Below are 23,789 nucleotides of genomic sequence, written 5' to 3'. Positions count from 1 at the left end.
ACTGAAAATATGTGAAATGCCACTAGAGTGCACTCTAGAACAGGAATCTTCCACTCTACGTGGTTTCATATATGATAGAATTAAATGCTCTTAGTAAAAATATCCAAATGATTTAGTTATCATCAAGTCTCAGAAAGCAATCTCAGCAATCTGAGTTTGTAAGGAATTCTCACCTGCAAGTTCCACATGCACATGTATTATAGATGTGCCTTGCACAGAGTATCAAAGTAAGAGCACTGTGCACTGTGTGCCCTTTCTTCTTGAGTGCCTTTGGCTCTGGACTGCACAGTTTAAAACAGGTCTTTCCCTGTGGCACCACCACATCTTCTCCTCTCCCTTGTTACCGCAATTTTCAAAGTTCAGGCTCAGACAATTATTCGCAACACCACAGTATCAAATCGATACATTATGGCAACAAGAAACATCTTGAATATTGTTTCCAAGGCTACATTTTTCATTTCACGCTCAACATTCCCACATCTCTGTCTCCAGCCTATATAATCTGATTTCATTGAATATATTCATGTCTACAAGTGTGGAAATCCACAAAATCAGAGGGTTTGGGGAAAGCTGCAAAAGGCAGGCCTCAGGGACAGCAGAAATGTGACTGGAGCTAAGCAGTAGCCATGAGATAGATCAGCAGAAAAATTATTTACAAAGTAGAAAAACAAAGACAAATAGAACAATGGTCTGTGTATTAACCCCTGTCTAGAATAACTCCCTAAGCTACAGAAAAGTTTATTTAGCAAGATATTAGGAAGTTTTAAGCTTAATAATGGAGCTCTTGCACTGTGTTTTAAGCCTTACAAGCAGGTATTGTATTCAAAACAAGCAGGCATTGATTTAACCAAAGGTACGTGTGCTTACAGTGGTTGGATAGAACTACTGTCAATGTGCTTTTGCTTTGTGTGATTGGTCAAAAAACTTATAAAGTATGTTGTAAATTAAGTTGTTGGTCTGCTGCCTGGGATGTGAGCTGATGGCATCTTCCCATTGTCATAACCATGTAATGAGACTGATGCTGAAAAACAAAACAGCTCAAGGCACGTTCCTCAGCAGTCCCATCCTGTTTGCGATTTGCACATAAACCCCCAGCTGGCGATATACATGTAATAAATAGACTAAGTATTTAAGAAATACGTGAAAATGTCTCATCCGTAACACTTCCACATTCTATGAAAACAAGGACAAAGAAATGAAATTTGACTTCATAGTACAAATCTTGAAAAATGAACTTATACACTGAAGTGTATTCTTGGACTAAAATGCTGAGTGCAAAAACGTAGAAGGATCTGTTCCAAAATGTCTTCTGTTTTCACAGCTCAAGGTCACTTCCACCACTAACTCAGAATGTAACAAAGAAAACAGCCCTCTGACAAAGGATTTCACGTTATTTTCAGTTCAGAAATTATGGGATGTTAACAAAGTCCAGAAGAATTACAGTTGTAAGGATGAAAGCATGGTAGTATATCTGCCACCATCAAAGCCCAAAATCCACTCAAATTAACTGAATTACCAGCAATTAAAGTCTGTCATGTTCTGAAGTAAATAGAAGCTTGAGCAAACAGGTCTAAGCCTAAGTTTTGATCTGGATTCACATATAACACAAATATATTTATACTTGGTCCACAGTCTTTCCTCACCTCATCTACTGTATATCACAACTAATATACAGGCAATACTAATTACTTCAAGGTCACTTAAAATACTTGAGACTTAACAGTTAAATTCTATAATTAAATTCAAGTATAGTCAGTGCTATAAAGCAGAGGACAATGTGCATCTTATACATGCAAATTCTATTCTTGTAAAAGTAAAGTTCCAATATCTACCCTCAAAAAAAGTTAGTTTGTGATTTGTTGCACAAAACAACAGAGACTAAGGTGGCTTTGGCTGGGTATACTATTAGTGTACCATTAAGTCAGAATTAGCTAAAATTTTAATGGCACCACTAAAGAGATGGCAAGAACCACATGAAGAAAAGTGCTCTTCACTGTATACATACTTTCAATAGGTATGTATGTCAAATTGCTGCATTAACTGTTAATAAATATTATGCTAATATAACCCACAGAAAATATCAAACTGCAGTAACAGCCTTCCAGAACAGTGCAGAATAATTTGTACAAAGATGGAAAGATAATTATCAAATAATCTAAAAAAAAAACCCAAATACAAAGATGACCACTATTTCTGTAGGATCAAGTTCACGAGGTACTAAATAACATTGTTAGAAGTATTTACAAATGACAGAAAAACAGAGAGGAAAATTTTGGTTTTGACTTTTAAAAGAGTTTACATACATTCTAATAATAGGACTACTTTACACATACATTAAACATAGCCAGATCACAAAGACTAGTCATGTCAAAAATTAGTAACTATGAGTTAATCTCCTAGTTTTGTTAAGAACAGCTCAAAAGGTGAAATATATTTTTCAGGAAAAATAAGAAGGGGACAAACTTCTGTTTAGAAGAATTTATAAAACAGTGAGCCAAACCATTTTCACCAAGGAAAGGGGGTGGCGAAAGAGCAAGAACCACTCTCCAAACTCCTAACTGATACAAGTGCAAGGGAAAACTTCCACCCCTGAGCTATACTGTGTAAAGGACTTGAAACGGGAAAAGCACTGAGATCAGCTGAAAAAAAATTACTACTTTTACCAGGCATGCATTGTTTATAAAACAGATAGTGAGTATTTATTGTTTGGCTTTTGAAACTCTCATATAACATGACATAATACTTGAACTTCAAAAATTCCAGCATTTTAATGTTTTCTTCACTAAACAAAACAGCTGAATCTAAATTCTGCAGCATTATGATACATTTGAAGTTACAATTAAACGAATCCTCAACAAAACTGAGTATGCTTATTAGTCAAGATTATTATGAACTACTAATTAATTCCCATAATAGTAAACTCTGACAATAAACTAACTCAACAGCAAGAAAATTTTCTACAGCTTTAGAGAAAAAGCTAAATTTTTAAAGAGGCATGAAGTCAACATTTGTTCATCACTTTTTTGTGAACCTTTCAAAACTGGAATGCTAATATCAAGAAGGTTTTTTTCTGTTTTTTTTTTTTACAGTTTTCTGATAGTTTTTAATGAAATCTCTTGAAAATCTTACCTCAGTCATTTTTGGAGGAGAACTGGTAGCAGGCACACTTTCTGGCTTAGGAATGCTATCAATTAGCTCCAAGATACTTGTCACCTTCTGGTCTGATATTTGGATAGACAGTAAAGGCAACTGTCCTGACAGTTTGAACCTATTTTTTGAAGAACAACATCAAAAGTTTCACAGTTAATTAATCTTAAAATTATTTCAATCAAACTTCACATTCTTTTTCTTCTGAAAAACACTGAAGTCCTCTGGGTCCAAAAATTCTTCATCTAACCATTGCATGTATTATGTGTTTATACATAGATATATTTATATATATATATATATATGCAACTCTTCTGTTGCACACAGAAAAGTTACTTAATCAGCAACTATCCACTTAGTAGTGTCATTGATATTCCATTTGCTACAAAGTCTTGTGGATCAGGACTACAAATACTACTGATAACCACTTCCAGTTTGGTTACGTAAAGCACAGTTTCCTTACAATCAGAAATTGCCCCCTCATGTTCATGCATTTAATTTAATTACTTACAATAAATCACATAACTGAGCTTTTACACAGAGAAGGCGGAGATGTTTTTTGCATGTGAATGTTTAGGGCTCAAAAGATCAAAAAAAGAATACAGAATACTTCCTAGAACTCATGTATAGTTAAGCCCACTACAGCAGTAGTCTAGATATTTAATAAGGAGCATCCTATTACCAGAAATGAAACAAATGCAGATATTCACATCCAACCAGAATGAAAGTCTATTTTAATGATTAGGAAGTATAAGTAGATGATAACAGAGATGAACATCGAAAGTCCTTTGATACAGCAGTCATTACCAAAATTACCTAAATTAGTATTCTCCTCAAGGTAGCAATATAGAAATGTGCCTTTCTAAACAAAGTCAGGACAAAGCCTAGTAAATTCATTACTGTTTTGAACAAGAAAATTGCAAGGAATTCAAATGAGTTTAATGGTCATTGAAAGACATAAAATCAAAGAATCAAAAATAGAGACACCCAATCATTTGCTTTTCAGATGACTAAATATAAAGTAGGGGGCTTCCAAACTAAGAACTAATTTGTAAACATCTACTACATTAAACAACAATTCTGGTGCAAGGTTTTGCTGTAAAAGCAACATCTTTCCACTCATTTTTCTCAACAGAACTATGCTGTTCTATGCAGGCAGTTCCAAATATTAATTTAAAAACTCCGGAAAAATATAATATTGGGTTTACATGACAGTATGCTTATAAAAACTGAAATATAAAGGAACAGATACATGTACATTAAAAATATATTTTTATATATACATATATATGTAACTGATGTGAGCATAATATTCAACTAAACTATATACTTAACCCTATTCAACTATGCTAAATTTTTTAGTAAAGTTTAGGGGATTCTTGCTGACACAAAAGCTACAGTTAACATTCATCATTTGTGCCCAATGTGACATAGAGAAAAATTACGCAGGAATTTTCCAGAATCTGTTTGACACATGAATTGCCAAAGTACATAAGGTAGCCAAGACAGTCAGACAGGTAGTACTGCAATACTGCAGGACATGTACACATTAAGAGAAGACTCCCCTTAATCCAAGTTACACCAGTGTAATTTTTGAGAGATGTGAATTGCAAACCTACATTAAAATTATGTCATTCTGTTATATGACCATAGAAATGAAATCTCATTTTCTAACATAAGAAGATTCCTGTGAATTGCATTCCCCTTATTTGACTGTCTTCAACAGAGAAAAAGCAAGGAGGGAAAACATTAAGATGTTTTGTAAGCATCAAAATTCAAAATCTGGCCGCCCAGGTTTCCAGAAGGTGGCAGCACTATATCATGCAATCACTGATCGTTATTAACAGTACTAATTATTTTCTTCTGATTGGTACAATTTCTATAACTAAAAAAATTTCACTAAACAACCCTAAGTGGAAATGCAAGGCATTAAGAGCTGTTTCCACAGCAGGTAAACTAACTAGAACACTAAGCCAAGTTACAAGAGAGGGAGTATGACAGCCCATTATTTTTCAAAATATTTTTGGTATTTATAGAACTGATTTTAAATTCAGATTTTTAGCTCCTTGGTATTTTCAATGAGAACTGAAATGCAGCTATTAGGAAGACTGAATTAGAAGAGGTAGTAATATCTTAATTATCTTTAATAAAAATCTTTAAATATTTTAAGCATACTACTGCAATATTCTATCACCTCTTTGGTATCTGAAAACTTATTTTAATTTATTTTCTATTTTTCTAGATAAACGTATTTTACTTTCAATATTTAAATACAGCCAATGCGAAAGTGCACAGGTATAACCAGATCCTTATTTTTTCCTCTTTTTCCCCTCATAAAAGTAGTTTACCATAAAATTTCAAAATTGGGAAAATACATACCTGGGCATTCTTGCATCTGTAACAACCATAGCCCTGCTAAATTCCAGGTTTACATCCAAGGGCTGCAAGATACACTGAGATGAGTTTTTCAGTTTCCGAGCTTCTCGCCAGTTCTCATCTACAAAAGCAGAGAAAATCTACTTTAAATACTGAAAGAGATTCCTTCTCAGTACACATCACAGAATTCAAGTATCTGATATTAGTACATATTCCTAAAAATTCAGGTGCCACGATCTCTTTTATAGTTCTATCAACAGATGTATTTATACATCTGAACTTCGGACATACAAGACTAATTAATAATTTCTCCTACTCTCATCTTCACAGCTACAGCATCCATGGGGCAGACTTCCCAGGACCCAATTCTTAACATGTGTAGTACTGGGAGTTTAGGCTCTGTATTCTACCCTGGAGAGTTAAATCATTAAATTGAATTAAACCCAAAAGATTAGGAATTAAATTATTAAAAAGTCTATGATTGACTCTATGTTGCTAGTTCCCAAAATACTAAAGTTTCCTTTGATACCTTATTGAAGTAGTTCAATTCACATTCTTTCCTTACCCTCAAAAATATGATCAAACCTACAACTACTTGTGGATTCTGCTTTAAGTCTGGAGAAAAGCAAAGGCACTGAAGGAAAATACCATAAACAAAGTAATTACAGTCTTACACTCACTATGCAACAAATCAAATGAGCTGTATTCAACAAAAGGAATTTTATTATGAATTTGCTAAAATTGGAACTGAAGGTATGTTTTGGAAATTCATCGTATGTTGATAGTACTGAATTTAGAACACTTACGTTTGGAGAAGTACATTCCAAAAGATTCTCCACTGCTTCAGCTACAAATATGAGGCACAACCACTATCACATTTATATGACATTCAGTCATATAAAGCAAGATTACTTTCATGAATACTTACCATGTTTGCTGTACAGTAACTGCATGCTACTGAGCTGGACATCAAAACTGTCATAAGCTCTGGACATTATATCTTCAATTGAGGTTTTCCCTGCTTTGATTTTTGATAAATCAGAACGACTTTTGCTTGCCATCTTAAAATACGTAAAAAAAAAAAAAGTATAAATCAATTTCAGAAATATTCAGGGCACTAATTCTACAAATACTTGTTCCTACCATAACAAATGAATCAGTCCTCACTATAGACCACAGTCTTACAACTGTCACAGCACAGCAAATATCTAAAATTTCTAGACTGCACCAAAACAAAAATCAGAGTATTAACACCATTTCTTCCACAAAGAAAGGAACAAAAAGCAAATTAAAATATATTATATACTATGTACAGAATAATTTTCTTCAATAAGTGACTTATACTCCAAAGTATAAAATCTCAAACCCTTTTTAATCAGTAGAATAATCATTCAGAATTTTTATATATAAAATATTACTGCATTAAGCAACTCAGACACGTGAAAGGTATTTCTGAACTCTGTTGAATCCAGCTGTGACACATTAGAGAGGAAAAGATGATTTGGACTGTTCATCATCAATGTCTTTCATTTAGTATCAGTCAATAGTCCTTTGATTCAGCTCTGGGACACCCATACTTCTCTGGTATTTCACATTTGTATGTATCCTCCCTGATGTTCATCTCTGATGAAATGTGTCTGTCCTCATCCTTACACGAATAATAATTTTGTATTCATATTTGGTTTTGTCAAATCCAGGCAATATTCAAAGGAACTAAAAGAGGTTGAAAAACTAGCATCTAAGACACAGAATTTATTTTTCAGTACTGCTGGACTCTAAGTCCATTGTAACTTTTACATTAAAAATAACTTGGAGATGCAAATTCAGAATGACTAAATTAATAACCCTATTTATCTACTGAGGCACAGTTTTAATTTTACATGCCATTTTTCCTCCTGGGGCTTGATCTTTTCCAGTATGCAACTGAGGGAAAAGATTGTTTGTTTTGTGTTAAACATTCTCATTCAACAAACGACCCACCTCTCACTTAAGCATATGTCAGTAGAAGTGAATACAGAACTACTAATCATATCCTGAGAGGCAACTAAATTTTCTCTGGTATTTTCTCATGGTATTTCTAAATTCTATTAAATCAGAGGAACCAACCTAGGAGTCACATTCACTACAAAAATTTCATCCACTTCAGGAAAAAAATGCCACACACACTGAAGTCTACATTTGAAATGTGTTCTTCTATGTAACACTTCCAAGAGTAATCTTGTATGGGGTGGAAAGGGAAGTAGGCCATTAGGAGGCTGTTTCAAGCACACAAACAACTACAAAGTACCAACCCTACAAACTGCCTACAAATGACTAATACTCAGAAGAGCTAGTGAAATTATCTGTCACTGAATCCACAGAGTAAGCTTCTTCACTAATTCTACTTTCTGAAGCAATCCAACACATTCTATTTAAACATGACCTATTGCACAGACCCGCAGTTGGACTGCAGCAGCCCATTACCAAATCATCAGCACGACTGATGCACCTAATCAGAGCTCTGGTGGGAACATGCTGCCACCCAGGTGCCAGGCTGCAGGATGTGTCTGACTCTTATGCCAACACCAGACAGCAGCAGTGAGCACACCTGTGGGAGGTGTGCCTAAGCAGAGAATCCCTCTGCTTAGTGACATAGCTCAGGGAGGAGAGCAGCAGGTCAGGCTGATTGACAGCCATCTGAATGAGAGCCAGTGAGTACCCAGGTGGCCAAAAGCAATAGTGTGGCCAGCAGAACAAGGGGAGGGATTGTTCGTTCCCCTGTACTTGGCACTGGTGAGGCTGCAGCTTGAATACTATACATTATTTGGGGTTCCGCACAGCAACACAGACATTAGGGTGCTGGAATATGTCCTGAGAAGGGCAGAAGGGCTAGGAAGGGATCTGGAGCACAAGTCCTGTAGCCAAGGGAGCAGAACACATCTCCTCTAAGAAAAAGGCAGAGAGAGCTGGTGCTGTTCAGCCTGAAGAAGAGAAGGCTCTGGGGAGACTTTTCAGCAGCCTTTCAGTATTTAGAGTGGGCCAAAAAGAAAGATGGTAACAGACTTTACCAGGACTTGGTCTGACAATTCAAGGGGTAACACCTTAAAACTAAGAGTAGATATAGACTAGATATAATGAATTTTCTTAAAAGTAAAGTGGTATGACACTGGCACGACTTGTCCAGAGAGGAGGCGTACGCCCACCCCGGGAACATTCAAGGTCAGGATGGACAGGTGGCTGAGGAACCTGATCTAGTTAAAGATGTCTCTGCTCATTGCAGCGAGGTTAAACTCAATGACCTTTAAAGGTCTCTTCCAAGCCAAACTGTTCTATAATTCAAGCTGAAATCACACGTTCAGAAGTAATTATGTGGAAATTACATAGAAAACTTATTCTCATTAGCAAGATCTTAGGATTTGAAACAAATTTTTGCTAAAAAGCAGACAGCAATCTTAACACATACTAAGTGGCAGAACCAATTTTACCCAGAATACAAGTAAATAAAAAGTAAATTGCCTATATGCATGTAAGATCACTTATCCTGAAGTACACAAGTTCATCACTGAGTAAGAAGAAGACCGCTAATAATAAAGTCTCTTCTATTTTATTTCAAAGTCTATTCCTTTTTTATAGTGATAAATTATAATTTTACATACCTCATGCAAGGGAAAAGTCAAAAAAATAAATCATTATCTCAAACACACCCCCAATCTCATCCAAATTATCTTAAAAATTGCCAGTATGTTTACTTTCCTCATTTTAAAGTAAATTCAGTGATTAAAGGGTAAGTAATAATAATATGAAAAACAAGAATACCCTTTAATCATGTAACAAAGAAGTTCACTATTTTAAATTGTAAGGCAATGTAAAAAATTACTAGACATTTTGCACATAACAGTCCAAAGTATCAACAGTAGTTTCTGGCTAGGGAAGGGGTATTTTCTAGCAATTCTTTTGCACTGAACAAATCCACTGAGAAGAGTTCAGTAACTTTTGCCTTGACTACAAAGCACTTTAAAATAAATACTTAATACTCTTACAAGAGTAAGAGCACCTCTTGCAGTGTAAGAGTAAGTACTATGGTACTGTTCATGACCATGAAACTCAAATTAAGAAACTGTAAATCAGGTAAAAAGCTGAATTATTATTATTTTCAGTAAATTACGTTATTACGTAAATACATACTTTAAAGCTACCAAGATCCAGCAGTAGTAAATTTGATGTATGGTCATAGAATCCTTTTTGTGGAACAATGATGTATGAAGCCATGAGGTTTATTTTGAGGTCAAGAATTTTCTGGGTTTCAATAATATACAACAATCCTGAAAAAACAGTACAATTATTAAATACAAACAAACAAAAGAAATTCATACAGAACCTGTAGGATTAAAAGAAAGTGACAAAAAGAAAATCAGATCTAATTTTAAACAAACTCTATATGCTAAATAACTGAGGTACATATGCTCTTCATATTTCTTCTTTCATTCATTATAGACAGTGCTTAAAGAAGCATCAAGTAGATGAAACGATGATAGGAAATAGTGCTGGCAAGTATAGACAACAATGTGACATATGCAAACTCAAAAATACTTCCCACTGAGCAGAGATGAAATTAGAGAAGAACTGGAATGTGAACTGCAACTTTGAAAGTACTGCATTAACCCACTATGTTCCATAGATTCAGAAATCTAATTGCTCTAGAATTTCTTATTTTTGAGTATCCAACTACACTAACCAAACTGTTAGTGTTTTTTGATACTGAGATACACAGGTTTACACTAAATGCTGACAAACATCTCCTTCTTGAGACACCAAAGATATGCAAATATATGATCTTACAAAAATTAAGTTCAAAAATCATACAAATAGTTGGGAAAATCAGACATTCATAAGATTTGTGATCAAATTCTGCTTTTTCGCTCAGCTGAAGAGTGAATGGTATTGCTCCAAGTTAGATCTGGAAATTGCCTTATGATGTAGCCACAACTCATTAAATATCTACCGTTTACAACAAGCTGATGACCACAGAAGTAGAGACAATGAATTATGAAGATAACAACATGACAGTAAACACATCCACTGGTAAGAAAACAATTAAATCTGCTACATTATGAAAGGTTGCCCTGTCAGAGGAGAGCTAGGCTAGTCAGTAAAGCACTGGATGACAACTACATTTCAGGATTTGCAAGACAAAACAACTTGGAGTAACAAGAAGAGCAGGATTTTATCAGTTTGCACTGGCTAGCTGAATTTGAGTAATGTAGAAAGGTCAAGTAAATATTTTCTCGTTTCTTTTATTTGGGAAAAAATGTAGTAGAATCCATAAACTGAGCTCTGGCAAACCAAGCTTTTTTAATGTTTTTCAATGCTGAAAATCCAGTGTGCCAAGTTCCTTCAATTTTGCAGTTCACAGTTCCCCTATATTTTCCAGCTGCCTTCTATTGCTTCAAAGAAAAGTGTTAAGAACTCATTCTTGAGGACTGTAGGTCTGAACATATTAATTATACTTCTATGTTTCTACTTTTCTTATTCTACCTCTGAGTTTAGCATAGTCTCCTGCATCAGAATATTCTGCAGATGAAATCTTTTTTCACTGGCAATTCTCTGAAACTCAGACAAGATTTTACAAGCAGTGTACTGCATATTTTGAGACATTATCATCAAATTTTTCATTTGTGACTGGAACAAGGTTTTAGGTTACTCTGGACAACATGGCATTCTTGTGAGGGTATAAACAGTATTGGATATACCTCTACAGTAATGATATGCTCAACTGGAATAAACACAGAGGACAATTTCGTATTTTCACAAAATATTAATTATGATCAACACCACTATTTTTGCTGCTAATGAGCAGAGAACCAAGCATATTATATATAAAACAAATTTAAAATTTCATCTAGGAAATCAACAATGAACTGTTGTATCAATATTGTCAATATTGCTCAAGAAATTTCTGAAAGAAAAGACAAGGAAGCCGATAATTCTAGTTAATCTGATATTAGTCCTTAATTAAACAGTTCACTCAAAGAAGAACTAATGAATAAAAATACTATTGATGCTTGATTTCCCTCCCAATACTAGCCTGATAGAAGTAATCAAATAAACTTTTTGCTTGAGTTTTCTTAAAATCTTTACCACTACAGTATGCAGATTTTTTTATATTTACAATTTAATTATTAATAGGTTATGAAATTATAAGAGGTTTAAGAAAACATCCATTGTTTGCTTTTTCCTTTTAAAAATAATTTATATATAATATCTCCCTTCTGCATCCACTCCCATCCACAGAAACAGGACACTGTGCTGGATACATCTCTGATTTACAAAGCCTCAGACATCCTTACTGGAACAAATTAAGTCCACAGATCTCAGTGTCAGTCTTCACAGTACTCAGGACTTACATTCCTGTCTTAAAATACAAGATCTCTAGAGATAAGCAGGATGAAATTAAAACTAGTGTAACGGCTATAAAACTGATGAGCTGGAAAGCAGATAAATACAGTTTATACACCTTGAACTGAGTCAATCCAAATCAAAATCAATATTCATCAAGGAAGTCAGCAAATCAAAAACATCTATACAAAGGCATAATTTCCTGAGAAACAAGAAATCTGAAAAGGTTTCAGGGGTTAACTTAGAAGATTAATATCTCAGAATCAGTATTTCAGGAGTATTAAATAACTAAGGCCTTCTACATACCAGACGAACAAAACAGAAGATGTAACAAACTCTTTTAACTCTGTATGGAGTGAAAAATACTGAAAGATTATCTATGGCTTTGGAGCACATTTTACAAATATTTTTACAAGTAGAAATAGTTAAAGTTAAAAGAGATATAAACATTAAATTATTCAATACCTAGAATAAACATACTGCAATAAGATAGAATAATTCAACTATTTAGGTGGTGTGTTAGGAAGGTACATATGCTAAAAATACATATGCTAAGTACATATGCTCTTCATATTTCTTCTGAACCACTATAGACACTCCTTAAAGAAGCATCATGTAGATGAAATTATGACAGCAAATAGTGCTAACTGAGCAGGTGGTAAACACCTTATTTAGGTGTTAGAAAGCTATGACTTGGATGCACACATCTCCATAGAGAAAGATACACTCAGCACTCCTACAAACTAAAATTTGTATGAGTGTGCTGTGAGAAGAGCATGCAGCACTTGCCTGTTGATGTTTTTTCCCTGAATTCTTCAAGCTTCATCAGAGTTGCCGATGTCAATTGCTCTAAATGTACATCTTTTGGAGGTCTAAAGAAATCCACTAAGTTATTTACTGTCATCTGTTAAAAAAATAAAGTAAATTTACTATTAAGTAGGATTTTTGACAATTTATAACTTATTCAAATATTTACTTACTGCATCATATACTATTTCCAGTGGTTGTGATTCTATTCTAATCCTCTGATCTGCTTTCTCATCCAAAGGATTAGTCTCAAACATTATGCTTAAAAGTGAGGTATTGTCATCTGAATAGGCTGTTCGAGAAGACAGGAGACGGGGTGTACACTTTTCTTGAGACACGCCTGTAACTTCAAGTGAGGCAATTTTTGTTTCAAACCTGTACAGAAATGTAAGCAGACTGTTCAGATGCAATATCCATCTGGCTAAGTACAATTACAAGGAAAGAGTATAAAAAATTAGATGGAAAAAAAAATAAAACATAAACCAGTACAATATGTTTCTACCCTACCTTAACTATAAACAGCTTATTCTAAGGATTTAATACATACATCCCTGTGTTATCTATTTTCCATTTCATTATCTTTTGTGTCTATTAGCTGCCCCTGCCTAAATACAATAGGGCATCTAACTTATTTCCTTCATACACTTTTCATGAGGGCAGGTGTCAGGGCAGGTAAGAGATTCTGCAAAGTTGCAAAATTCAAATGAGAATACTTTAGTTTGACTTCAGGAATTAGAAGGTGTATTTATAGTGGGAAACAGACATACAGAAGAGACAAAATGGTTCTGGCACAGAGAAACGAAAAAAACAAAGATAAATCGCCTAATTACTCCAAGAGTAATTTTTGGATCTCGGATTTTTTTTTCGACCAAAATGCTATCCGCCTCTGCAAGAGCTCTCAGTTGAAGATTTTTTTATCTCCCAACACTCTAAGAAAAATATTTTACTGTAAAAAATGTATTATTTTTTCTCTTTTTCTTAGTACAATAGGATTGTCAGGGCCATTTAGATGCACGAGAGTACCAGCAGAAAACACAGATGCAAAACCTTAGAAAAAATTCAACATACGGTTAATCAAGATCAATATTATCTTAATATTATACATATATTATACTCATCTCAAAGTAGAGGGAACAAGGTTTAAAAGAGGAGGGTTACCTTCTCCCAGAATTTTTAAGTGCATTTGAAATAAAATGGAAATATTTCACTAGATGCTTTTCACTCACCTACTGAGAGCATAAAACAAAGGAAAAATCATCAGTTACATCTTTCTTCCACAAATCCAAAAGTGAACTGGGAACACAAGAACTTTTCCATCATGTTAAATGCCCACAAAGAAGTGGTTACAAGATCACCCTGCTCAGGTTAAGTTTCAAAATGAAACTTAACAGTCACTTTTCAAAGCAAATAACAAGTTTGTAACTGGATTGTTTGCACATAACAATGACAAACTGAAAATTAAAAAAAAAGGAGCATATCCATATTGGAACCAAAAGCTCTGGAGATGCAGAGAATTCAAACATGGGAAGAGTATCCATGATTTATCCCTCAGCCGCAGAACAACTTCACTCCAGACTGCAAAAGGAATGACACTTAAATATCATAACACAGTCTTAAAATGCCTACTAGTTGTCATCACCATCATTTCATGAGAGGCGAAACCAGTTTGATAGAGAAAGCTCACCTTATTGCTTGTGCACCTGGTCGTTGGGTAAATACCGTACTCAAGTCAGTTAATGCAAATTCTATTAGCTGAGGAGCTTGCATGTTTTCTCTTATTGATATCGACATGCTTAATAAGTTCACAGAGAACTTCATGGCTTCATACTAGACATGTCAAAAAAACAACAGAGGAGTATAAAATACATTAATATCCATCTTGATACAATTTATGAAGAGATGAAAGCTACAACTAAGTTTGAAACTACTGCTTTTGCGCATAGCTCATATCATAGCTGGTGTAAAAGTCTACAAAGAGGCAGAGTATCCTCACAAATATGAGTCTTTTATATCTTTACCAAATTTTGTGAAAAAGACCCTCTGATGCAGAGGTAGAAAGCAGCTCATCATATCATTCTTGGTATCACACAATAAGATGATTTATCAGACCATTTCTGAATGGTTCAAAATGTTGCTCTTTCCCAGTACAATCCTTGAATCATCTTTCTTTATATAATATATAATCACTTATTCTACCTCATCTACTATCACTCATATTTTAGATTACAGTGCACTTCCTGATCCTTTGTTAAGATTCCCTACTGCATTTTCTTAAAAAGCTTTTGAATATTGTAAGATGATATATTCATATACTTCAATATTTAAACTTCAATACACGACATTTATTATCCTATTCTTGTTAGAGCAAGTAAAAATTTATTCTTTACTATTTAAGAATATCCAAAAGTAATTTTGGATATTTTAGCTTTGTAACCACTATATTAAAACTGCATCTAAGGATGCAGAGAACTGGCATGCAGTAATTTCATTAAAAGGTATTAGAACAATATTCAAATATAGAGACAAAGCTTCAAGTAATTTAAAAGTGATTTCCTATCATCTTTGGAGATTTTTTTAGTAGATGAAGCTATACCATACAGCCAGCTATGACTTACTGATTTTGGAAGGGTTGGATCCACAGCTGTTTCACTATATCCAATTGCAGCATAAAGTTTAGCCTTCTCTTCCTGTGTCATCAGCTGTTCAAGACCTGTCACAATTCAAGAGGTTAGTTAAACTGAATATAGAGATCTGAAAAATGCAAATACTGTTCTACACTTTTCTGTGCTTGGTAGCTCTACAATACAGAGTAGATACTGTCAACATTACTGTCCTGAATTAGCGAAAGAAAATACCCTTGGGTTTAAAGCCAAGTCTTGCAAATCTAAAGCATGCTTTAAAATGCTCTTATAATTTTTTCCTTACCTATTCTATTTCTTATCTTGCTAACAACAGAAGCAGCCTTTGTGATTAACTTTCTATGTTCCATAATCTTTACTAGGTGCCTCATATATCAAACATACATTTCACGAAATACACAAATTTTAAAATGAATGCAAGTAAAATTGTTTACATTCCATTAATTTCCACTGTATTAAACACAGCTCAGAAGGAACTATGGAGGAGTTGTACAATTGTATAACCTCTGTTACATGCAATTAATAAGTATATAAGCAAAAGAAAAGGCTAAGAGAAAATGCATACAGTAATAAATTGATTACAAATTCCACTGCTAGTACCTAGGACTCTAATAGATTCTTAGTAACAAAAAGAATACCAGTAAATTATCATACTTGAACCCTTTACTTCTTGGCTTTTTTCATCCTTTTTTCCACCTGACCAGCTCCATATCCAGCTAAACCAGCCACCAGAATTTTCATCATCCTGTTTTACTCCTGGTCTGTAGATTTTCAATCCAGCCTTGGCTGCCTTAAATTTAAAAAATACTCAGGTAAGTAATTTTCTTAATGCTTTTTTATTCATTTTCCTAAGAAAAATATAGACCCAGAGCAGCTCTAACATATCAAAAGATCATTAGACAAGCATTAAAAAGGCAAAATGTTTTTATTTAGTTTCCCTTCTAGTCACTTTTTCAAGTACACAGTGCATTATTGGGCCTATTTTAATTTGCATAATAACAACCACCTTTAAGAAAGAACAGAGCATATAAAAGGTCAATAAACATTTCTTACATAGCAGATTTTCTCTCCAGCTTTCATCATAAAAATACCACAAAATTATATGCAATGGTTTTCTAAATAATTTAAAATACATATATAAGCAATTAAATAGCCATCACAGGCCAAATTTTACATTAGCCCTGTATTTTTCATTTCAAGATGGATACCCAAAGCAATTTAAAAAGTATTTATTCTCATAATACAGTATTTACTCTAACTATTCCTGCATGTGATACATACAGTTAAAATAGCAAGGAAGCCCTCCCTCCTCCCACATTCATTATTTCCACAACTAGTGGATGCCCTATCTGATGCCAGTGATGATTCCAATACAGGGTCCTCAAAGGAAGTGTAGACTACATCCAAAATTGATCACTGAAAGTCTGTCATGGGGATGGCAAACAAACATCAAGTGAGTCCAAGAGACAAATTTGTTCTCAGAACTATAGTGATCCACACAAACTAACTTTCTTTGTGACTAATACAATCCAAAAAAATACAATCATTTGCAAATAAGCCCTACATTTAAAGATACTGTAGTGGAAGTGAGACAGGAATCCCTTCTCAGCATTCTGCAACACAATTAGGAAAAAAAACCAGCTGACTATAAATCACTCCTCTGTAGGGACTTGTCATACCTACACACCTATTAGACAAAGGAAGGCAGAACTCACCACAAAAACGTAAAGGCTTCTGGATTTATACTATTGATTCACCTCAGAGATATGATGCAGAATGTCAGTCTAACAACACAAAGCTACAAGAAGCTTGAAGAAGTCCTCAAAAGTCCTCTTTATAAAGGTTATAAGGTTATAAAGGTTAACCTTTATAAAGGCTACCATATCAGCAAGCAGATGTTACAAAGTGAATGACCCAAATAAAAAATGGACAGGCCTTAGAAAAAATAAGGTTAAATCTGTGAGATCACAGATTTCTGGGATACTGAGGGGTTGGTGCTGAAGGACAACTGCCATGGAGAATAAGTGATGTTTAAAGCTATGACTCTTTCACATGTCTGAGGCAGAAACAGGCACCAGGGCCCAGGCAAAGAGAGACTGCAGACAAAAGCCACTTCTGCAATGATGAAGAAAAAAAATAATCTGTGTAGTATAGGAACTACAAAGATTTGCTGAAGAATCTTCTTGAACTTTCCCTCTCCTCCATTTACATTGGTTAAGTAACCAATGCAGTTATAGACTTAAAGCTTAATCAGCAAGGTAACTATTTTGACTAGAAGAGAGAACTACCTGAAAGATGGGTGTAGTCAGGTAGGTCAGCCTCTTGTTACTTCTCTCAAGTAACAAGCAAACTGAACATGCAGAAATAGCCTCAAGTTGTGCCAGAGAAGGTTTATATTGGCTGTTAGGAAAAGGATCTTCACTGAAAGGTTGCCAAGCAAAGCAACAAGCTGCCCAGGGATGTGGAGGAGTCTGTACCCCTGGAAGTATTTAAAAGGCATGTAGATGTGGTGCTCTGGAAAATGGTTTACTGGTAGACATAGCAATTTTCTGTTAATAGTTGAACTTGATCTTCCAGGTCATTTCCAACCTAAATGATGCCATGACTCTATCCTGCGTTCTCACTGAAGTAAATCCTAAAAGTCTGCCTAGGTTGAAAGGGTAACATTTCTCAAGCTGATACAGAGACTTGATGCTTAGCTACTGAAGCTGAAGCTACTATTTGGTACTTGAAACACTTGCAATAAGAAGCAGAAGAGGTCTGAGGTTTGGAATATAAAGTTCTGGTTACAAAGTTGCCTGAAAATCAGCACTGTGATCACGAAAGTGATTTCTGAGGAGCTTGATTTCAAGGTCTAGATAAAGTAAGCCCTTGAAAGTCAACTCTTAGGGTATGCTTTTAAGAAACAGAGAAGCTTCACAAACAGCAGGATCATTGGCCTGGCTTTACAAAGCCCACATCTAATGGGTGCTCCTTTAAATATCTGGCAGACCTAAGGCTAACTGTCAGGATACCGAAGCAGTAGTAGATTTTTCTCTTCTAAATCCTTTGAATCTTTTTCAAAGGTGTGACCTGATAACAATAAAACAGATGCAACCTGACAGATAGATGGAGACAGAACACAACTTAAAATCACTGTGACCTGATTTTCAATACTATTAAATATATTCAGATAATCAGCCAGCACGTCTTTCAAGATGTACTTCTAACATTTTTCAAATGCAAGACTAAAAGCCCAAACAACTGAAAATTCATTTTCTTGCAACCTACTTCTAAATGTCACAGACATGTATCTTAAAACTCAGGATTTGAAGGTACTCAGGAATGCAATATGACATTACCTTTGTAAGCAGCATAATCACACCGGGGGAAGGAAGGAAGTTGAAGGAAAAAGATAAAACCAAGACAAACTATACACTACAAAATCAAATGAGAACTAAACCAGAACAAAACCTTCCACCACCCCTTGAAAAGCACTCCAGTTTGGATAAACTGAAGGCGAACAGTCATGAATGTTTCTTCTGGTTCTGTTAGAGCCTGAATAATGGGAACACAAGCGTTCAAATGGGGGTGTACATACAGACAAATAGAAGGAAAAATCAAATTTACAGATTCCTCTTCAGAGTTTTAGGTTAGCAGCACAATATCTGTGACTGAAGCAATTGCATTTATACTATATTAAATATGCTTCACATACTAAAACAACAACAAAAAAATCAAATTGCTTTCAAGCACTGCCACAAGCAGTAACTGAGCTTTATAAAGTTTATTAATGACTGCTTTCTTTCAGATTGTAAACTACACCTTCTGCTTACTTTTAGGTGCCTTAATTATTAATGGAGAAATATCACAGATTTCAGAAAAACTACAAATATGTCACTTCAGTGACCTAGAAAAACACTCAGACACTGTATGTATAACTAAGCAGTACATTAACCTAGGAAAACCAAGGCTAACAAATTAGCTGAACTGCTCAAGTCACATTATCTTGCCTAATTGCACTAATCTTCTTAAATGCATTCTGCATTTGCTGTACTCTGAGTAACATTTGCAAAGAGAAACACTGCATCTCTTCTCAAAGAGTCAACATAGTACAGGTGATTGCTCAATGTAACACAGTTTCATGAAAAAAAGGAATAAACTAATAGTCTAGGCTGCTGTGAGGAGGGACTGCTTTGGGTGTGTTTCCATTTAACTTCCATTATCCTTTGGCCACATTTTCCACACAGATCTTTCCCACCAGAAATAGAAAGGGATTTATCCAAGCTCAGTTCATTTTGAAGGAAGAGCATATGGAGTTATTTAATTTTTGTTTAATTACAAGCTGAAAAACTAACTATGCCTTATAATAAAAAACCATGAACAAGGAAAATTGAAAGACTGTATTGTACACAATTCAATCACCATAGCTCAAAGGCGTCTGCCTAAAATCTCCACAACCTTATGTTTCAGTTATTCATACACTCATTCAAATGATGCAATTTTACCTCAACTTCTGCTTGCTGCCTTGCTAAAGTGATGTTAAAAATATCCAAGGTCTTTTCAAATTCCTAGAAGAGAGATAAGACATTATTTTTGACAATTCAACAATTGTTACATTCCACAGCTCAGTTTACAGGAAACAACAGCAAGCACTTCAATTCGTGCAATCCAAGTTAATTCACTCAATCTGAAAACTTAAAACAAACCTGGAAAAGAACAGCACACCAGCTTAAGCTGTTTTTCTTGCAGTTTCTAATTTAAAGATACACCTCATATATTTGTTAATACTACTAACAAAGAAAGGTAGTGACAAGTTGCAAATATGGCCACTGAAAATTTTATTTTAACTTAGAAGTGATTGAGGAACATTTTAACATTTAAGTTTAAACAAGTATCAAGATGAACACTATTTAAGCCTTCAACAGAAAGTTACTAACCTCCAACAACTTCAAGATTTCTTCATTAGGTTTTTTTGATGTTATCTTTGTTTTATACAACTCTTTATAGTTCTTCACTTGCTTCCTATGATGTGAAATATGTTCCCATGACCACATTTGGAGTTTAGGTTGAACATTTACTTTAAGGATGCCATCAATAACATATTTCCACCTAAAAGCAAACACAAATGTATAGCTTATCTTTCTTTTCATATATTGAAAAGACTCCTATAGCTTTCAGACTCTCACTTAATACAAATTCAAGTTGTCAAGAGTGAAATCTCCAGACTAATAGCATACTTCTGAGCTGAGAAATCTAAGAATTTTACTCTCTTTTCCCCATACAAAGTTGACAGATTGCTGTCAAATCTATGCATGCATGTGTGAGAGTAATAAAAATATATTTTTAAGGAATCTTCTGAAAAGAAATCAAATCCTTGCCATCTGTGTTGCAAAGGTTTGACTGTTTTTAGGCAATAGCTATGTTCTTGTAGAGCTACTTAACATGTAACGGGGGGGGCTTTCACTTAAACAAATTTATGACACAAAAATACTCTGAGACTTAAGTTCCTGATAATGGTCTTTAAGAGTGCAATCACAGGTTTTCAAATACTGTATCCACAACTTTGGTATGATGAGGTCCTCCTCAACCTCCTACAATGCTAGCTTAAAAAGAATTGTAAAAACAAAATACCTCCTTTCAGAATGAAATGAGTTCTAACCTCCTTAAGAAAGAAGCAATTCCTTGGTAATTATTTCAGGTTAATAACTAACAAATTATTTTCAAAGTCTAAGGTTACCTACCATGTCTTGGCATTGTTGTGCACTGGAACATCAGGTCTGTACTTCCTATATGGCAGATTTCGAGTCATCATATCAATAGACTCAAGAAGCTCCATAACACTGAAGTACTAGGCAAACAAATTCAAACTGAGCATTATTATCTTTCTGAGAACAACAGCTATCAAGCTTCTCTTTGAAGTGAAAATCAGTTTCAAAAAAAACCAAGACTACGTTAATGGACTCCACATGTACACTATAAAATTTCAGACCACCTTTCTTAATTCTTGCAAACTAACTTTTTTACTACATTACATATAACTTCAGAAAAATAACTGGTACCTGTGGCTTATTGAATTCAACAGTTATATCCTGTAAGTTTACATCTAGATCTATTTTCGGTGATGAAAAGTCAACATCGGATCGAGGATTCATAAGGAGCTTGGCTTTAGCTGAAATGGGGCGGAATACTAAAAAATACAAGTTGATATAAAAAGTGCAATTAAATTATTTCAGACTCCAATAAATTACACGTATATTTATCTTAAATTATGCCAGACTATTCGTTTTAGAATGCTAGACTTGAAAAACACTAACTGCACCAACACAACTTAAAACAGAACACAATCTCAATTTTCAGTTTCACTCTGGCAACATTTACCAAATTTTGCAGAGCACCACCACAAACTTTCCTGTACACTGAATTACATACAGATGTTTCAATAAATAGTTTACATTTGTAACAAATGGGATCATTTTGGTTCTGATACACTTATAATACAAGACAGTTCCAAATACAGCATTTATTTCACTATAGGAACTCTTACTTCTTAAAATTTGGTTGTTGTTGTTGCTGTTACAAATGCTTTACTCTTTGATAAATTATAATCACAACAATGGTTAAAACCAAACACTTCATATTTCTAATTTCAAGCCCAAGTAAGCATGGAACAAAATCAATATGCATTCTACATAAAAGTGAGGTATATCACAAGAAAAAAGATCCAGAGCAGAACTATTTTATCTGTTCCAGTTTGGAAATATCAGGCTTTTGAAGCCCTGTTTAGTTCAATATTTTCATCTGTTTCAGCAATTGATCCAACAGTAAGAATTTTTGTATTATCTGAATTTGTGTAAATCATTTTTTTCAAATATTACTTCTTTCATCTCAGCAAAAATACTGATACATTACCTACATATCCAATATTCCAAATTCTCTGAAAGGTTCATAGTAGTGGAAACATGCAGTTTTGCAAGAAAAAACCATGAAACTTTTAGCTACACCTCTATACAGTAGCATTTCAATTAATTTTCTCCCTATATTTAGCTTCCTAAAGTTCATTTTCTTATGATTCTTATACATAAGTATAATATTTGTTTGTTTGTTTATTTAAGTATAATATTTGTTTATTTACATTAAGTGATAAAATTGGACTTCATGCTTATTACCTTCCTATCAAAGTTTTAGACTTTTAAAGACTTGTCTCAAATGGGACCAAATTTTCATTTACCACAGTACACTATCATAGTTAGCATCTCTGATGGCACTGCTGAATTTTAAGAGAGTAAATCTTGAATCCTAAGCTTTACATACACCCATTTTGAACTTACCACATAAAGACTTAAACAACTTACAATGTTTTAATACTTGTTTCCTTGCAAAAATAATCAAATCCAGCAACCAAAAAAGAGGGGTAAGGAATCAGAAGAAATTACTAGATAGTTCTCTGTCAGTCAACATAGAGACTCTTTTCGGGGAAGGTAGCAGCATAAAACTGACAGTGCTTTTTTTAACCCCGGCTATAGAGAACTGAGGACTTTCCTGCTGGAGAACAAGCCACTCCCAAGGCCATTCAGACTTGTGAACAGTTTCTAAACAGTCACACAGATACACATGATTCCATGCAATGAAAAGCAAACTATCACCATATTTGAGTGATGCCAATGTGATTTTGATTTTCAGACTTAGAAAGTAATACTCAAAGCAATATAACTTGCAATATTCCCACAAAAAAAAAAAAAAAAAGAAATTAATGTTTCAAAGTTGTGTGATTACTATTTCTACCTCTCATGGAAGAAAGATAGTTTGCATAAAGTAGGTGACCTCAAAAACATACTCAAGCTAATCTGAATTCACCCAACTTACACAGTGCGTATGTTGTTGCTAAACTTCTTAAATAAAGGAATTAATCAAAAGATGTTAACAATGAGAATCTATGTACAACATTCCATTAGAATAATACATGACTCAAGACTCACTTTTATCAGGACTTTTTTTATATACCTAAACAATACAGTATTCACTGTCACAAAGACAGTTACTCTTCCAGGTTTAAACTGCACTCCTTAGTAAAATCTTTGAGGAACAGCCAAAGTGACAACCACTGAGATGAAGTAAAAATTACAATTAAAAATTAATACTACAATTAAATAACACTTACCAAAATCATAACCATCTGGAATCATGTTGTGGCTGGCAACTCCCTGTTTTAAGTTAACCTACACACGCAATGGAGTGAACAGTAAGTTGCACTTCTATTTCCAGATAAAGTTTTTAAAGTACAAAATGTTAGCATTTTTAAACAGCTCTCAGATAATCCCTCTGGCTCAAAGTAAAATTCAAAATACTCATCTATGTTTTTAACAGAATGGTATGTCTATACTTAGCTAATAAAAATCACTGAACAGTGGTAAGATGACCGTCAATTGTCTAAATTCTGTTACTGGCACAAAACTGATTTTTTTA

General features: G+C 34.2%; 1 protein-coding gene across 5 annotated transcripts in view; it reads right to left on the bottom strand.

Moving 5' to 3' along the window:
- Positions 1-23,789, bottom strand: part of VPS13A (vacuolar protein sorting 13 homolog A) — a 101,928-nt gene that overhangs the window by 65,061 nt on the left and 13,078 nt on the right. For all 5 annotated transcript variants that reach the window (XM_005492402.4, XM_074533565.1, XM_074533566.1 and 2 more), the window contains exons 10-23: positions 23,485-23,542; positions 21,386-21,513; positions 21,068-21,174; positions 20,264-20,435; positions 19,832-19,894; positions 15,999-16,134; positions 15,321-15,415; positions 14,390-14,532; positions 12,879-13,080; positions 12,688-12,802; positions 9,688-9,824; positions 6,452-6,584; positions 5,527-5,644; positions 3,130-3,268 (exon numbers count right to left, since the gene is read on the bottom strand). In XM_005492402.4, coding sequence (XP_005492459.1) covers positions 3,130-3,268; positions 5,527-5,644; positions 6,452-6,584; positions 9,688-9,824; positions 12,688-12,802; positions 12,879-13,080; positions 14,390-14,532; positions 15,321-15,415; positions 15,999-16,134; positions 19,832-19,894; positions 20,264-20,435; positions 21,068-21,174; positions 21,386-21,513; positions 23,485-23,542 — 1,746 coding nt within the window. The remainder of the gene's footprint in view (positions 1-3,129; positions 3,269-5,526; positions 5,645-6,451; positions 6,585-9,687; positions 9,825-12,687; positions 12,803-12,878; positions 13,081-14,389; positions 14,533-15,320; positions 15,416-15,998; positions 16,135-19,831; positions 19,895-20,263; positions 20,436-21,067; positions 21,175-21,385; positions 21,514-23,484; positions 23,543-23,789) is intronic.

This window comes from Zonotrichia albicollis, chromosome Z (assembly GCF_047830755.1).
Source record: "Zonotrichia albicollis isolate bZonAlb1 chromosome Z, bZonAlb1.hap1, whole genome shotgun sequence".
In the NCBI taxonomy this organism is placed as follows: Eukaryota; Metazoa; Chordata; class Aves; order Passeriformes; family Passerellidae; genus Zonotrichia; species Zonotrichia albicollis.
The sequence above is the reverse complement of the archived record's forward strand: the minus strand, read 5'-3'. Positions and strand labels throughout refer to the sequence as shown.